General features: G+C 47.4%; 1 protein-coding gene across 2 annotated transcripts in view; it reads left to right on the top strand.

The window, feature by feature from the left end:
* The first annotated feature begins 13362 nt into the window (after positions 1 to 13362).
* ABHD5 (abhydrolase domain containing 5, lysophosphatidic acid acyltransferase) overlaps positions 13363 to 17680 on the top strand; it is a 41657-nt gene continuing 37339 nt past the window's right edge. Inside the window, exon 1 of one of the 2 annotated variants that reach the window (XM_075555981.1) lies at positions 13363 to 13504. In XM_075555981.1, the coding sequence (XP_075412096.1) occupies positions 13458 to 13504 (47 nt within the window). In that variant the 5' untranslated portion in view covers positions 13363 to 13457. Of the gene's footprint in view, positions 13505 to 13798; positions 13965 to 17680 lie in introns of those variants that run through there. The other variant, XM_075555980.1, reaches the window with a different exon arrangement.

Below are 17680 nucleotides of genomic sequence, written 5' to 3'. Positions count from 1 at the left end.
GAGAGAGGCTGGGTTTATGTGTTCTACGCATATATGCATTTATATATCTATCGAGATCTAAAATAATAAGAACAAGCCATGGATTTATTTCTAAAGGAAATCCTATGGCCTAAATCTGGAGGCCATGCCCGATTTCCTAATATGCTGGGGATTTTACAGTTCCGAGCTTTACTTTTTAGTAGGTTTTGGTGGTATTTTTACATAGCACTTACCTGGTCTGCATCAGGTTTGTTTTCAAGTTGCAAATTCAGTAGAAAATAATCCATGTGATTTGGTGCTCAGAGCAAGAGAAATGGCCGGTAAACCTAGCGAAACAGGAACTAGATGGGTGGTTTGTTGGGGTGGTGACAGAGGAGTTTGGGGGGCAGGAGGTGCTAATCACAATGGATGTCAGAACGAAGGACAGGCTCCCAACGTGTTTGTGGCAACGGTTGCACCTCTTGTTAATGTGTTTGAGCCACTGAATTGTCTGGTATGTGAATGAAATGCCAGTAAAAGTATCTTTAAAAGAGTGGATTTGGCATTTTGCCGGGGAATCTAAAGGCCCCAGTACAAAACTGGTGTGCTGAATTTCATTGGTAACTGGGTCTCAATTGCTCTGATTTCTGATTCCAGCAGTACTTGCATGGCATTGAGCCCCTGATCCCGTGAGAGCAGCATTGTGGGCCTGGAACAGATGTTGGGATGAGAGCTCAGGGGTTGCTGTTCTGCACTAAGGGAGCCAACAGAACCAGTCCCACTGGGCTCCTCTGTCCCATATACACAGACAGTCACATCACGATCGCTGCCTGGGTGTCCTGCCACAGGTGCTAGTTCATCCCCATGGCAAGAAACATCACCTCCGGCAAATGTCTTCATGGTGGGGTGTTCGTGTGGTGTGCTGGCATTTTATCAACGTTCCATCAGCACCTCACCGGACTGCCACTGCCACCTGGCTAGGTAGGACAAGCGGTTCACTAGTCAGAGCAACAGAGAAGAGACCTCTCGTCTTAGCCCGTGCTGGCATCTCTGTGTAAGGCTGTAGGTAAGTGAGGGGACTTCTCTATGATCTGTTTTCACATCGATAGAATGGAAATGCAATATCCTTTGTTAAGGGAGATATAAAAGATTAATTAGCTCAAGAGGGCACCATGTGGAAAATCCTTGCAGGGGTTATTTAAACCTTGGTGGTAACTTGGTCAGTACAAAAGGGTTTATTTGGTTGACATTGTAGGTGAATGGTGTAGTGGTGATGCATTGGGCTGGAACTGCAAGGTTAGCAGTTTGAAACCACCTGCCAACACGGGGCGAAAGATGGGTCTTTTTACTCTCACAAAGGGTTACAGTCTAGGAGACTCACAAGGGCAGGTTCACCCCATCCTATAGTGTTGCTATTAATTGGTCTTGCTTTGATGGCAGGGATGTGTTTTGTTTGACTTTGTTTTTTTCAGTAAGTAGATTACAATATAGTTCGAGAAACTTCTAAGCATGGGGGGGGGTGAGTGGGAAGCAGAGGATACATCTCTATTTTCAAGGAATGAAGATACTTAAGGTAGACAGCAACCACCCCAGTGAAAAACTGGCAAGCACAAGATTGGAAAGCAAGCCCTTTACTGACCCATCCGGGTTCCGAAGAGGCTACCTGGAAGCTCGGCTGAACTCAAGGAGAACACACTAGCACCGGGCGGGGTTATTGCTGAGGATTTCATATTTTTTTTTGTAAATCATTTTAGGGGATGGTTACTTTCCTGTTGGTTTTTATTTTTTGTAGTAAATGTCTTATTGTACTGAAAACTAAATTTTAATGTGATAAATGATAGATTTGATTTAGTCTAGCTATATATGTGCATAAGGATCTCTGGTGGGGCAGTGGGCCACACACTGAGCTGCTAACTGCAAGATCATCGGTTGGAACCCACTCATGGCTCTGTGCGAGAAAGAAGAGTCTGTCTACTCCCATGAAGAGCTGCCAGTCTCAGAAACCCAAAGGGACCGTTGGGTTGTGATGCGTCAGAATCGACTTGACAGTGGTGAGTTTTGAGGTATGCGTTAATGATATTGTTCACTGCTGTTCACACACGCCATTCTCCCAGAGAAAGAATGCAGGTATGTATATAAATGATCTGACCGTCTAATTTTAGGAGACGGATGGCTGGATAATACCAAAGTAGACCAGAGCAGGGTACAGATCACAGAGTAAGCTACTGAATAAGAAAGTAAACTATATAATATTAGCCAGTTCCCCCCACCTAAAGCTAAAGAAATGCCATGGAATGAGGAACTGCACTAAGAACAGAGAAGATAGCTAAGCAGCGATGGCAGTAACATCATCTCCTGTCAACTTGTGACGTGGTGGAGTCTAGCCTGTCAATCAGGTCACAGCTTGATGATCTCATTTGGAGGCACCACAGAGATAAATAGCTCCCTGGAGGCCTGATACACACAGACTCTCCATTTCTTGTTCCTGTTGGCAAATCACATGGAGCTATGCTGATGAAGTTAGAGCCCTGGAGCTGGAGGAGCCACATGGAGACCCACACCAGCATTGAGATGTTTACACTATCCCTGGATTTACATGACTTTCCACCCACTGACCTGTGATCTTCCTGCATTCGGTATTATTGCATGTGTTGCGTGAATTTAAAGAGGAATTTATGGATTAGTATTGGACATATGGGCTAATATCAAACTACTGGACTTGATCTGGGCTAGGATGTTTCTTAATGCACAATTGCTCTTGGATATCAAGTTCCCTCTTAAACATATATGATTGTCTCTGGATTTGTTTCTGTAATCAATCCAGACTAACACTGAAGCACTGCCAAATTTCAAAAGAGAAAAGTTATTTTCAGAAAAAAATAGGCCCCAAATCAGCTATTATTGATAAATGATATGTACCATGAGCAAATATTCATCAACACATCTTTTAAAAAATTCTGCATAAAATGACTGCAACACTCACAGTAAAATAAAAATGTCAGAAGTCAGGGGCATAAGGTACAACTGAAATTCTTGAGTGGACATGTCTGTTATGGAATGTCCTCCCCTCTCACACGTCTGTCTGGATTACCTGCTATTATCCCTCGCACTCCTTCCAAATGTGTCTAATCACCTGGACGGTGCTGACGTGGGCGCGTTTGCTTCCTGAGAACTGTTGAACTGTTTGACTTAGGATTTGTGCCGGGCACTTCTGCTCCAAAGAGAACAAGCCCTCTGGGAGGCTGGCGCCCTGGGCTGGAATCAGTTTGGGGCGAGTGGTTTTTCACGAATCACCCATGCACTCTTGCTCGAATCACCATCTTGCCAGTGCTTCAGTTTGCTTATCTACCTCCATGGGCTCTTACAGGGTAGGATTCCACCTTTGGCATCCATTTTTCTGTGTCCCTGTTGCCTCCTGGTGCTCATTTCCTGTCCCCTGGGAAACCTTCGCTTCTCTGTTGGCCGTCTCCTGTGCCACTTTCCCACATGGAGGTAAGTGGGCAAGAGTGTGTTGGTAAACCGAGTCTCCAAAAGGAGGAGGAGGATGCAGATGAGGAGGGGAATGGGGAGGGGTGAAGAACACCCTGCTTTGAAGCTGGTGACCATTTGGGGGGGTGCACATACTCCAACGATGGCTGACTTCAAAGTTCCAAGGTTCAGCAGCCAGTTGACAGGTTTCCTGGATACCCAGCAGCGCGCTCTCCTGCACCGGCCTGGACCAGCTAGAGCCCCGTTGGCAGCCAGGTCACACGTTGCTGGCTCTGTGCCGGCTTAGAATGTAGGGCACAGGTATAGTTCACCTGGGTTAGGGCTGGAACAGGCTGTGGAAAACCAAAGTCTGAGGTGGGCCCAAGTTTCGGTTTCTCGGAAAGGGCCTAAGGTCCAGTTTCAGGTTCCTGGAACAGACGTAAACCACTGCCTGATGTAGCCTGACCCAAGCTGACCAATGGGACACAGTGTCCAACAGGCGACCACCCACCATTGGCAGACCAATCTGGAGGACACACGCGACCCTACTGGCCAGTCATTGTTGGACAAGACTGGCACCAGAAATATTCTCCATTAAATTAAAAGAATAGTAACCCTGGACTGCCCCTTGCCCCCCTAACCCTATAAAAGCCTGGAGAACAAAGAACTCGGGGCTGATCCTCTTTGGACGCTGGGTCCCCGCTGCGCTGGGCGGTGGAGGGAAAAAAGCCCTAGCTCCAGCTAGAAAAATAAACTCCTTTTGCCATTTTTGCATCTCAACTGGTCGTAAATCTTCCGTGCGCCCAAGGTGAGCTCACGTTCCATTCCCCAATCTAACAAGAACAGCATGTTTCCTTAACTGCTCCCTCAGTCTCAAAAGGTTACATGCTGCATGAATCCATTTATGTAACTTCCTTGAAATGACAACATATAGAAATGGGGAATAGATATGTGATTTTCAAGGATTTAGGATCGAAGAGGCGCGGTAGGCAGGAGGGTGTGCATGGTAAAGAAGGGGCAGCGTACCTGTAGTAAAAAGAATGTTCTCTATCTTGATTGTACCAATGCGAACCACCTGGTAGCAATTTTGGTCTACAGAGTCACAAGATGTTGTTACAAGAGAAACTGGGCAAAGGATCTCTCAGTATTATTTCCTGCAGTTTCATGTGACCCTGCCCTGAGCTCAAGAGAAAAAATGTCGGGTTCACTCTTCTTGATATGATTGAACTATTGAATTTTATGATATATGGACAAAGGGTCAGGAAAACTGATTTAAAAAAAAGAAAAAACGTGTTTTTGTTTGTTTTTCAAGAACTGTGAAAAATGAACTCAATAAATTTACTCCATAATATGAAATAGAAGGCATTACATGTTGGCAGGAAAAAAGATGGTCCATACACGGTGGGAGAGTGATTAGATTCTCCCTTACTAGATGACTATCTCAAAATATAGTAGCTAACAATGGCCACCAGGTAATTTCCTCCAAGTTTTGTGGGTCAGGAACTGAAGCAGGCTCACCTGTGCAGATCTCTCAACGCACGTGGCTATCACCTGGGATCTGTCACTTGGTTGCATTCAGGTGGTGAGGGAGTGGGCTAGAAATGCTGAGAGAGCCTCAGTCACAGCCTGCAACCCAAATGTCCCCCACATGGCTTCTCTCTCCATGTGGATGGCAAAGCCCCACACCCAACTCACTGCCACGGAGACCATTCCGATGCCCAGTGACTCTAGAGGGCAGGATAGAGCTGCCCCTGTGAGCGACTGGGACTGTGACTTTTTAGGGGAGTAGAAGTATCATCCCAGAGACCATTAGTGGCTTTCAACTGTTCATCTTGCAATTTGCAGCCCAACCTGTAGCCACCGGCCTCCTTTTCATGGCTAGCAAGGGCTCCCTGAAAGCTGATGGCCTCAGCATAGCCAGACTACTGCATGTGGCTGTTTTAGCAGGCAGTGCATCCACTCGACAGAAGTGCATACTCAAGTTCCTGCCTTGGAAATGATAGAACTTAATGTTTGCACATTTTGTTAGTGAAAAAATGTCACAGAGCTCAGATTCAAACTCTGCCTCACTGCCTTTGTGGATTCTGGCTCATAGCAACCGTATAGGGCAGAACAGAACATTTCCGTGCCCTTAACAATCACCTCGATTTTGTCCCTTGGAGCAGTGGGTGGGTTTGAACCACCGATCTTGCAGTTGGTGGCTCCACACAGAGCCCACTAAAACCACCAGGACTTTTCTGCTCAATAGGAGCGGGGAAATAGACTCCAGCTCTCCAGGTTTAGGAAGGCAAAGAATTTGTGCTCATCTTTACGCTGCCATCAAGCAAAACAGAGCCCGTTGTTGTTCAGCCAATTCTGACGTGACACTAGAGGGCAGGGCAGAATTTCCCCAGAGGGTTCCAAGGCTGTACTTTGTTTTTTGTTTTGTTTTGTTTTTTAAGGGTGGTACATCCTTTCCTATGGAACTGCTGGTCTTTCAGTTAGTAGTCAAGTGCTTGACCACTGCCCCACCAAAGCTCTTCTGCTTGACTACCAAGAAACCCCAAACTCACTGCCACTGCGTTGATAACAACTCACAGCGACCCTACAAGACAGGTTAGAATTTGCCCTTGTGGGTTTTCTGAGGCTGTAACTCTTTATGGGAACAGAAATCCCTGTCTTTCTCCCTACTCCATCCCAGGGAACAATTAATTAAACATTTGAAAATATCATTTACTTATTTAATTGAAAGATCATTTTATTGGGGGCTCTTACAACTCTTATTACAATCTACACGTCCATGGTATCAGGCATATTTGTACACGGTTTGCCATCATTCTCTTCTAGGCATTTAGTTTCTATTGAGCCCTTGGTATCAGCTCCTCTTTCTCCCTCCCACCCTTGTGACCCCTTGAGAGATTATACATAATTATTATTTATAGATTATAAATTATTATCATATCTCACATGGAACACTGTCTCCCTTCCCCCATGGTTTCTGTTGTTCTTCCCCCTGGAGGGGTGTGTGTGGTTATTTGTCGATCATTGTGATTGGTTCCCCCTCCTCCCCCTCTTCTCCACCTCTTCCCCCTACCCTTCTGGTATCTCTATTCCCATTCGTGTTCCTGGATTCTGTGGCCATTATTTTTCATCATGGGAAAGATATTTTAAATTACTATTACTCATGCAATCAAATATCTATATTGAGCTATTCAGATGTTCTGTCACGTCTGTGTCAACTCGGGCTAGCCAAGCATTCTAAGGAGTTTGTTTATTTCCCTTAGGCAGTAAAATGAATTTGCTTAAACCGTTTGTAATGTTGCCATAGTGCTTTTTAAAAGTCTGTAGGATCTCAAATGACAAGGCTTTTCATTTTCGAAATTGGTAATTTGTGCTTAATTCCTTTCTCTCCCTTCCCCACCCCCGTCCCCCCAATCAGCTAGCTAAGAGTTTATCAAGGAATCAACATTTTTGGCTCTGTTAAAATTTTCTATTTTATTAATTTCTGCTCTTATGTATATACCTTTCTTCCTTCTACTTCCTTTGGGTGCAGTTTGTTCTTTAATTCAACCTATTTAACAGATGGACAATTCAGGTGTCCTGTGCCTTCTTGTGTTACTCTCGGTATGTTGTCTTTGTCAATTCGTGAAGATTGTCCACGTCGTTTAAAATCTCAAATGAATGAGCATAACATTGGTCATAATATCCACCATGTACAATCTTTGTCTTTTTAGTCTGTAGTCAGTTCTTTTTAAAATAAAGTGCCTGGTATCAGTCACATAAGCCTCCTTGCCTTTTCTTGGAGTGTTCTTTCTGGACGTTTTATCAGTTTGTGAGGATTATTACATTACTAATGTTTGTTTTGCTCATTCCATCTAATGTCATCTAGAGGAGCATTGGGGGTGTAGTGGTTACACATTGGGCCCCTAACCCTAAGGTCAGCAGTTTGAAATCACCAGCCACTTTTCAGGAGAAAGATGAGGCTCTATTTCCTTAGAGCTGTAGCCCAGCAAACAGAGAGGGGCAGTTCTACTCCATCTTAGAGGGTCATTGTGAGTTGGAATCAACTTGGTGGCAGTGAGTATGTGTTTTTGGAATGTCAGGTAACATTGGCCTATGAACCAAAAGGTCAGGGGTTGCTACTCACAGCTCCTCCACAGGAGGAAGTTTAGGCTTATCTGTTCCCACTATGATTAATAGTCTTGGAAACCCATCAGGGGTGAGGAAATGTTTCTGTGTGCCAAGAGTCACTAGACTATTTATAGCATCATCTCGGGTCAGACTGGTCAAACATTAACTCACCCCTAAAATGATGGAATGACTTGTCTTTGGCAAGGGATCTGATGATTACAGGGCCTTATGGGGTACCAGCTGAGCACTCCCTACCACGTGACTATGAGTCAGAACGGACTTGCTGATCGTAGGTTTGGTTTTGTGAGGGGATGTCTGTTTAGAGAGCCCTGGTGGTACAGTGGTTAAATGCTGAACTGATAACATAGGTTGGTGTTAGAACGCCTTCCGCACCCCCCACTGTCCCCCCAACCCCCAGCAACTCTGCGGGAGAAAGAGCAATGGTCTGGTTCAGTCACAATTACAGTCTACTTTGTCATGTGGGCTCATTGAGCCAGAATCAACCTGACAGCCCTCAACAGCAATAACTATGTATATGCAAGCTTTTAAAAAATTCCATTAATTTTTGCTCTTATTTCTTTTTGCCCATTTTCTTGGGGTTTTATTTGCTGTTCATTTTCTATTTTCATAAGCTGGACAGGTAAATCCTTGATTTGCGATTCTTCTTTTCTAACATGCATTTATGGCTACACATTTCCATCCATGCATAGGTTCAACTCTATCACATGTTTTGCTAAAATATATTTGCATGGTCCATTAAGTTTCAGAATTTCCTTTCACTTTTTGTTGTCATTTTTCTTTTTGCTTCGTGGATTACTTTTACTTCGTTTCCAAATATTGGGGAGACTTTGTAGTCATTTCTTTGATATTGACTTCTCACCTCTATTGTAGCCAGGGAATATACCTAGTATTATTTATTTTAATCCTTCATAAGTAGTTGAACTTGTTTTACGGTCTAAAGTTTATGTTAAATGTTCTATGTGCAATAGCATCGTAAATTTGCCCAATTTCCATCTTAGATCTGCCAGTTTGGGGCGTTATATATTTTGAAGTTATATTAGTTATTAAGCTCATCAAAATTTAAACTGTTACAACTTTCTGTTGACTTGTTCTCTTTTTTCATTTGATATTTGTTGGGAACATTTTTTTGCATGAAAGCTGATCTTGGGTGATGTGAGTAGAGCGAAGTCAATTGAATGTACTGTTTTCACATCTTGAGAGGTTCCGAGGCGGACAGTCTAGGAGTTGCTGGGCCTTAACGGGACATATTTATATTTCTGGATAAAAGTGGGATACCGATGATGGTCGGAAAGAAGAGTGACGTGGATGCCAGGTGGTAGTTTTGTTTGTTAAGCAATGTGACTGCATTGTTGGTGAGAAGTTGGCACAGATATCAAGATGCTGCCCAACAGAGTATTTCTATACTGTGTTTCCACATGGCTTTGCTGATCAATGAGAGGAGATGAGACCATGGGAAACCCATTTTCCTTTCTGGCCCAGTCTCCTTTGTCAGGTACCTGACCATGCTTGGGGTCAGATCATCAGTTCTCTTTGGGAGACCCAAATTAAAACAATGATAATGTATAAATGTCAAGGGTTTTTGTCTTTCTTGGACCCACAATCAAGGCTCATGGAAGCAGCAGCCCAAAGGTCAAAGGACACATTGCCTTAGGTCAATCTGCTGCACAAACCCTCTGTACAGTATTGAAAAGCAGGATGTGACTTGGGAGGACTCATGTGGTCCTGACCCAAGGCACACTTCCAGTGGCCTCAGATGCATGTGAAAGCTGGACACTGAGTGAGCAAGGCCGAAGAAGAAAGGGTGGATTTGAATGGTGGTGCTGGAGAAGAATGTTGAAAACACCACAGACCACTAAAAGGACAAACAGACGGCTAGCAAAAAGTCCGGCCAGAATGCTCCTTAGAGGCAAGTATGGCGAGATTTCATCTTACACATTTTGGAGATACTGTCAGGAGAGAGCAGTCCCTGGTGAAGGACATCATGCTTGGTAAAGTGGAGGGGTGGTGAGAAAGGGAAGGCTCTCTGTGAGATGGATGGCCCCAGTGGCGGCCACCATGGGCTCAGGCACAGGCCCCGTTGTGAGGATGGGGCAGTGTTCCCTTCTCGGTCGTGCAGAGGGCCGCGATGGGTGGGGTCAGCTCGATGGCACCTAACAGCATGACAACACAGTATTCATTAGCATTTCTTAGGATGCAAATGACAAAACCCAAACTAGATTTCGTGTCTCCCAGAAGTTTGTGTACAAATCAGTCCAGAAGACCTAGCAAGTATTTTTGTTGTTGTTCTTTTGTTTTCAAAAGCCATTCAGTTGATTGGTGGCTAGGTCCTTCCTTTGCCCCAGCAGCTAACCCTTTCCCCTCCCACCCCACTTCCCAGCGTCTCACCGCCAGACTAGCCTTCTACCCTGCTTGATCATATAACTTCTTGATCAAATTTGTGTGGCAGCCAGGCCACGGAGGCCCTCAGAAAACTCACTCTCCTTCATGCCCTGATCCTCTTTCTAGTTTGAAACTGTTTACTTGCAAACTTGTGATAAAGGCCCGGTTCTGTGATGATGTCATTGTTGCTCGCTGTTTTCCCTGGGAAATCACCATGGAGAGCCAGAAAATAAGCCGGTCCTGAAACCAAGGAGGTACCAGTCAACACCCTCTGTGCTTCACATGACATTGGGCAATGGCAGCGTTCTGTTCTTGGGGATCAACAACCCTGATGTAGAATACAAAGAGCAGGCTATGAACTCACATGGCCATCAGATTGGAGAGTTCAAGATAAGCTCCAGTGAATTCTCAATGGAAGTGCTGTTTAACCAACATCATAAGTGAATAGATTACCCAAAGGAGGTCTATTTGGGGGCAGGGAACCTAATGGGCCCAAAATTCTGGGAGATTTCCTTTAAGGGAACCACCGAAATTCAGCGAGGCAGTGGAAGAGAAAAAAAGTCTTACCAAAGCAGAAGGTTGAGGTAGGTGTAGGTGAAGAACTTCAAAGTTCAGGTTTCAGTGACTTGTGTTGTAATTGGATGCATCTTGTACCAGCACAGAGTCCTGAAGCTCCAGGGAAGTGTGCTGGTCAGGATAGAGCAAGATTTCACCACTGGGAAGGCTCGATATATGCTTGATTCTAGCTTGGATTTCTTGGCACGGTCAAGAACAAGCCTTCTAGTCCGTTAAGGTGAAGTCTGGCTCAGGCCGACCCTTAGAGCTCCTGAAAATCAGGAAGCCCGAGCCCTCAGCACTGCTCTATCAGTTTCCAGATAAACTCTGGGATGGGAGAATGACTTCTGTTTTCATTGTGCGGTGGCCACATTACCTAATTACCAGCCGCTCTTTCTTGTCAGAGGTTAACAGCTTCGGGCACAACTGCTCATCTAGGAGAGCAGGATCCAGGCCCACAAAGACTTTCCAGAATGCATACTGTCACTCCAACTTTCTGAAGGTTTGTGGGATTCTAGGGTTTTGTCCCTGGACTTTGTACCACTAGCCACTTTCTAGGTTGAGGAATACCCAGTCACTTCCCTGGCCAACATGCATGATGATGCTTCAATGTAGATGTGTTCTGAAGGGCAGAGGTATAGAGGCTCCATTTCAGATGCGTTAGAAGTCTCTGGCAATATCTTGACTTTCCAGAAAAATGGTCTTAGACGTACGTCTTGGTGTTCACCCTGGTTATGTACTACACTGCTAATCTCAAAGTCAGTGGTTCAAACCCACCAGTCCCTCCGTAGGAAAAAGATGTCAAGTCTCGGACACCCGAAGAAGCATTCTACTCTGACCTACAGGGTCACTCTGGAATGGTCTTGATGGCTGTGGGCTTGATGCTCTGTTATTATTATTTTGTTGTTGCTATTGTTCTTTCTGTTTGTTCTTTTAAGGCACCCTGGTGGCTTAGTGGGTTACAGGTTAGGCTGTTAATCAGAGGTCAGCAGTTCGAAGCCAGCAGCCTCTCTGTGGGAGAAAGACAAGGCTTTCTGCTCCCGTACAGATTTACAGCATTGGAAACACACAGGCACAGCTCTGTTCTGTCCCCCCAGGTCACAGTCAGCATGGATTCAACAGCAACGAGTTGTTATTTGATGGATCTGATCAAATACAACAAATATTTATTCATCGTTCTATTCCTAAGGGATTGTGAGTGGAGTTGTTGTTTTTTTTAATATCACACACAAAAGGTCCTATCCTCAAGAAACTTCCAGTACAGCTGGAAAGATATGTCTACTAAACTCTGAGGAACAGATGGTGAGGAGGGGCAGCCAGGGCTCAGAAGACAGGAAGCCACCCTGAAAGATTAGAACCGGAAGAGGAGAGCAATGGACTGAATAATAATAATAAAGCTTGTGGTTATAGAACCAGGTGTGTTGCATCACAGAGCTTACTAGACTGTAATATTTACCAAGCCTTCGGTCCCACGGAGCCACTGTGGGAAAATCTACTGCCGATCTTTTGGTTAGCAGCCCAGGGTTTAATCATGGGCCACCTTCCCAGGGCCACCTTCATATGAGTATTTAGGCTCCATAAAGGCTAGAGCTCTGTTTTAATCCAGCATCTAGATGAGAGTGGACTCATAGTAGGCTCACAGTAAGCACAAATCAGTGGACGGTGGTGGTTGTTTTCAGGTTCTTTAGGGACCTATGTGCAGCAGAGCGAAACATTGCCCGGTCCGATGCCAGCCTCACCGTTGTTGCTATGTCTCAGCGCACCATGAATGGTCGGGAGTGTCTAATTACCAGATTGCAGGCTGATGCTTCTAAGACCTGAACCGCACGGCAAGGAATGTAGTACTGGTGATTCTAAACACCAAGGACTTGTTGTCCTCTTCCTAGGGATGTAGATGGGACAGGCTTTCCTGCTGTGGGTCAGCACCGTAACTCCAGAGGCTACAACAGTGCCTGCTACATAGGTAAATGTTGGGTGAAGAGCCTAAGGGGTGCCCTCTCTGCTTCCTAGCCCACTCACAGCGGGAGTCAGAACAGCACCCGATGGATTGATTTTAGCACTTCCACGTGCCAGGTAGCCCCCGCCAGATACTATCTAGGCCAGTGGTTCTCAAGATGTGGGTCACGACCCCTTTGGGGGTTGAACGACCCTTTCACAGGGGTCTAAGACCATCAGAAAACAGATTTCCGATGGTTTTAGGAACCTAGACACCGCTCCTCTATCGTCTCCAGGTGGGTCCACCCACATGCAGATACACCCAAAGATGAGTCCCCAGCATGAAGACTGTGACCCATGCTCCACCATGCTTCCAGACAACATTTCATTGATTTATCATTAGAAATAAATATTTCACAGCATATCATTACAGATTGCTTTCTGATGAATCACTATGCCTTAATGATGTTCAATTTGTAACCATTAAAATACATCTTGACAATCAGATATTTACATGACGATTCATCACAGTTAGCAACATGACAGTTATGAAGTAGCAACGAAGATAGCTTCATGAGGCGCCGTATGCAAGGGTGGCGGCCTGAGCAAGGTGGAGAACCACTGCTCTAGGCTCTTCCCGGTCAGAGGGCCACGACCAGGTGCCTAACCCAGCGCCCCGCCCTTGCAGTCAACACCAGCGGGATGATGCATTAATATGCATTATTAAAAGGACAAGGACGGCCACCTCTGCGGGCTGCACCATCCCGCTGGTCCCCTGGCCGCCGCCGCGCTTACCCAGAGCCGACGTCGGGCGAGACTACGCATGCGCGGTGCGCGGGGGTGGGGCCGGGCGAGAGGGGCGGGACGACCGGGCACTGGCAGCACGGGCGCGCGCCGCCGGGGCGCGCGAGGGGGCGGACGACGCATGCGCCGGCGGCGCGGCCTTAAGGGCGGCCTCGGCGCCGACCGGCTCAGTCGGCCTGTCAGCCGGCTTGGAGTCGCTGTCGGGCGCTTGCGCGGCGCGGGCGGCCATGGCGGCGGCGGAGGAGGCGATGGAGTCGGCGGACCCCGGGGAGAGGTGAGTGAGGCGGGGGGCCGCGCGGGACTCGGGCGCGCGCCTTCCGCGCGCCCGACGAACGGCTCTGGGGACGCGTACCCGGCCCGGCGGCCGCTCCGTCCCTCCCTCGGGTGCGCTGGGCGCGAGTCCGCGCGGCGCCCCGCTGGACCCCGGCCCTGGAAAGCCCGCAGGCGGCTGGGAGCCCCGGGCTGACCCGCGCTGCGCCCGGAGGCCGCCCTGACCCAGGCGCGCAGCGGCCGCCCCGTTGTTGTGTAAGCGGCTTCGCGGCGCCGGCGGCGGAGGCCGGGTGACCCGAGCGCCCGGGCGCAGGCTCTGTTGTCCGCGGCGAGGGTCGTCCTGGGGCAGGGCCAGCCCGACCCCCAGCCCTGCCCCGCGGGCCGGCGATGAGCAGCCTGCCCTGCACCTGTCCAGGAGGCACGGGAACCGGCCCGGCGCTCTGCCCACCTCCCAGCGTCTCCAGGTAGGCACCGCGGCGGTCCATCCCTGGGCCAGACCCGCGGTACCGCTGAGCCGGCCGTCACCGAGGGACCCCGAATAGGCCTGCCGCCTTCTGCTCCGGAGGAGGACCGTGGAGTATTGAAGGGGTACAGCGCCCAGGGCCAGCACCCAAATTGTGCCCCTGTCCAGACCGGGGCCAGTCTTCATTAGATCACTTTCTCATAGGATCACTCCGGTTGGTCCCTCACTGAACACACCATTCATTGCCCGACATGAAAATTACAGTGGAAACAACTTTTGTTTCAACGGATGAATATTGGCCTTGGTTGTGCTCCATCTTTACTTCTCCTCCTTCCTTTTTTTTTTTAACTTTCTTTTTATGTGTGTAGCGTAGCAAGATCACACATTCTGCCTGGAGCCATAAGACAAACCCCACTGTCATGGAATTGATTCCGATTCTTGGTGACCCCCTGTAGGCTAACCCAGGCGGTAGCTCTTTATTTACTTTATTTTTGGCTTTCACCTGTATAGAGGGCTAGTAGGTTTGAACCACCGATATTGTGATTCAGCGTCATGCCTAACCCGCCCACAGAGGCTCTCTGAGTACAAAAATACTGGTTTCAATTGCTCAAGAGTGATCTCTGGAAACTGGCAAGGGAGGCTCTGTAATGGGTAATAGAAACTGCCCGGTGACACCACCTTCAAATTGCTCAGGGCAGGCTCCATACCTGCCCTACTAGAGCCTGCCTCACCTTAGAGACCCCGCAGAGTAGGACTGCCCCTCCCCCATGCATTTCCCAAACTGGAAATCTTTAGGAAGCTGGTGGGTTTCCACCTCCTATCTTCTGGTTAGCAGCCAATGCTTTCAACTCTGTGCCACCAGAATCATCCTTTGGAGCAAGGTATGGAATCCCCAGATTCACCCACAAAGTGGCCAGCAATAAGGGGTGTGGCAGGGAAGGAAAGCCCCCCCCCCCTAGAGAAGCAAAGAGGTGTTGGAGGATTGGGTGTATGGCTTTAAAATCTCAGGAGCACGAAACTCAGCAGGGCGCACACTGTAGAAAGAATGTTGACATTCAAGATATGGATAATAGGTTCAGAAATAATCATTCATCTCTCACTTGGAGATGTTCCTTTGCTGCCAAGCTCCTCCTGTCCCATCATGTGTACTTCTCTATCTGTGATTAGCTGAGGTTTTATGAGGGGGTGTGTGTGTCCGCATGTGTGCTTTGTTAAATAATTCAGAAACTTTGGCAGTTGGAAGACAGTTGTCTAATATGAAGCTTCTGTGATATGTAAATATTATTTACTTAATTCTGATGCAGTTTCTTTTATTTTTCCCCAGCAGTTTTATTTGCAAGTAATTCAAGTATCATATAACTTGATTTTTATTTACTATTTTCCATGTAACTAACTTCATAGACGTTTTCCCATGTAACTAACTTCATACACCTTTTTCCATGTAACTAACTTCTCCTGTGTGTGATGTTTTGACAACAGTTTTACTTCCAAAGAGTAAATTGGCATGAAGGTGGGAGAGGGTGGGAGGGAGGGGGGGAAAAAGAGGAGCTGATACCAAGGGCTCAAGTAGAAAGAAAATGTTTTGGAAATGTTGATGGCAACCTATGCGTGTGCTTCATACCATTGAATGATGGATTGTTAGAAGATTTATAAGAGCCCCCCCCCAAGAAAAATGATTAATAAAAAGCTTACAAACAAAAAAGATTAAATTTGCATATGAAACATAAAACTCAATGATGAAAGATATTCTGAAGTGCCATGAGCACAGGGACATCTGGAAGGACCCCCCAGGTGGAAAATGTTGCGCTACTGGAAGCTTGGTACTTCCCTGAGTTTGTTTGTGCAAGAGGGAGTACTGTTTGGGTCGGTTGGTAGCTTCCTTTTGATGGCTGTAGGATGCTGAATGTCACGTGAATGTAAGTGGGCAGCCCACTGGTCCTCATCTGGCTTGTCACAGCATGTTTGGCTTCTGAGTGTACTTTCAGGAGTACTGTGTGATCTCGAGGTTCTGGGAAGTTCAGGGCACAAACATGAAAGGCATTGTGGCTTCGGGTGATGAGTGCGGTCATCGGCAGGAAACCAAGGAGAAAGCCACAGCAGTGGCTTTCATGGCCCTCAGAGGACAGTCCATTTGAACAGTGCCCACTGCCTGAAGCGGCTTGACCTCCAGAGCTAAGCCCCTCTTCCTGTTGGGTGCTCCCCAGACCATGTTCTCCTCAAGCTAAGGTCAGCCATGAGTGGTAGGTATCATCGGTCCTTTTTGTAGGTGACATGGACTGTGGGAGTTCTACCAGCCCCCTGCCAACAAGGAGTGGGGCTTGCTTGGAGTCCCCCTCTGGGTTCTGGATGTGGTCCAAGGGATTTCTTCCATATTCTCCTGCCTCCCCCACCGCAGACCCACGGGCTCTGCTGAACGCTTGTTTATTGTGCATGTTCACAGACAGCCACCACTGAGTCCTCCAGAGTTCGTTCTCTCTCTTTCTCTCTCTCTCTCTCTCTTAACTTGACTGCTTGGTAATTGAAGTATCTTAAGAACCAACTGGAAAAGAGAAATCTTGAATCAACTTCCCTGTGCTTAACATCTATCAGGTTTAAATGGGGAGAGGGCATTTAGGGAGGAATCAATTATACAGCCCCCACCTGAGGGCTTTGGGGAGCCCTGTTCATTTCAAACTCTTTCTTTGTAACCCTCATAGAGAAGACTGGCATGCTTAGGACCCATTTCTGTTTTCAACATCCTACGTTTTCCAACTGTAATACAGTTGAGAAAGCTAAATGTAACCTGAGTAGGCCTGGCTTCTGTGAATGACTGCAAGTTTTCTCCAGAGAATGATTATGTATCAGCCTAGCTTCGGCTTAGAGCAGGATAGATAACCGTTGCTCAGTTGCAGCAGAGAAAGAGACCCTAAAAGAGGTGGTTAGCAAGGTGGTGTGCTGGAGTTGGCTTACATTGGCAGGTTCTTGCTAAAGTTTCAGGAATTCTGCCAGTTGTTGGCAGCTTGAAATCAGCCACAGGTAGGAGCATTAACACCATGCAAATCATCAGATGTTACAAAGAAGTTTTCTCCACCTTCTTCCTGTGGATTCCCAGAAGAAAGTACAGCTCTGGGAAGAAATACAGCCAGAATGATCCTTAGAAGGGCGGGGGACAGTCTTTCATCCCACCTATTTGGACATGTTGTCAGGAGGGCCCAGTCCTTGGAGAAGGACATCGCGCTTGGTCGAGTAAAAGGTCAGCAAAAACGAGGAAGGCCCTGAATGAGCTGGGTGGACCCTGGCTGAGTGTGAGGACGGCCCAAGACGTGGCTGTGCCTGGCTCTGTTGCATGTGGTGACCACCCTCTCAGGTGGGATTGGAGGGCACTTCACAACAGTAAGCTCCCCACGGGACCGATGCAGGAATGCTAATGTCGTTCTTTGCCTTAGAGATTTGAAAAGCAGCAACACACAGTCAGCTGCTGTCAGACTCCCAGATACCCTCAGTGCCATCGAGTTGATGCCGACTCATAGTGACCCTAAAGGACAGGGTCAAGCTGCCCGGGAGTGTCTGAGACTGACTCTTTACGAGAGTGGAAAGCTCCCGCTTTCGCCTGAGGAGCGGCTGGTGGTTTTGAACCACTGACCTTACGGTGAGCAGCCTACTCATAACCACCATGCCACCAGGACCTCTTAAAGCAAGAGTCCTCAAACTATGGCCCTCAGGCCACATGCAGCCCGC

The sequence above is a fragment of the Tenrec ecaudatus genome, chromosome 8 (genome assembly GCF_050624435.1).
Source record: "Tenrec ecaudatus isolate mTenEca1 chromosome 8, mTenEca1.hap1, whole genome shotgun sequence".
NCBI lineage: Eukaryota > Metazoa > Chordata > Mammalia > Afrosoricida > Tenrecidae > Tenrec > Tenrec ecaudatus.
Note: the sequence above shows the minus strand (reverse complement) of the source record. Positions and strands in the feature narration are given on the sequence as shown.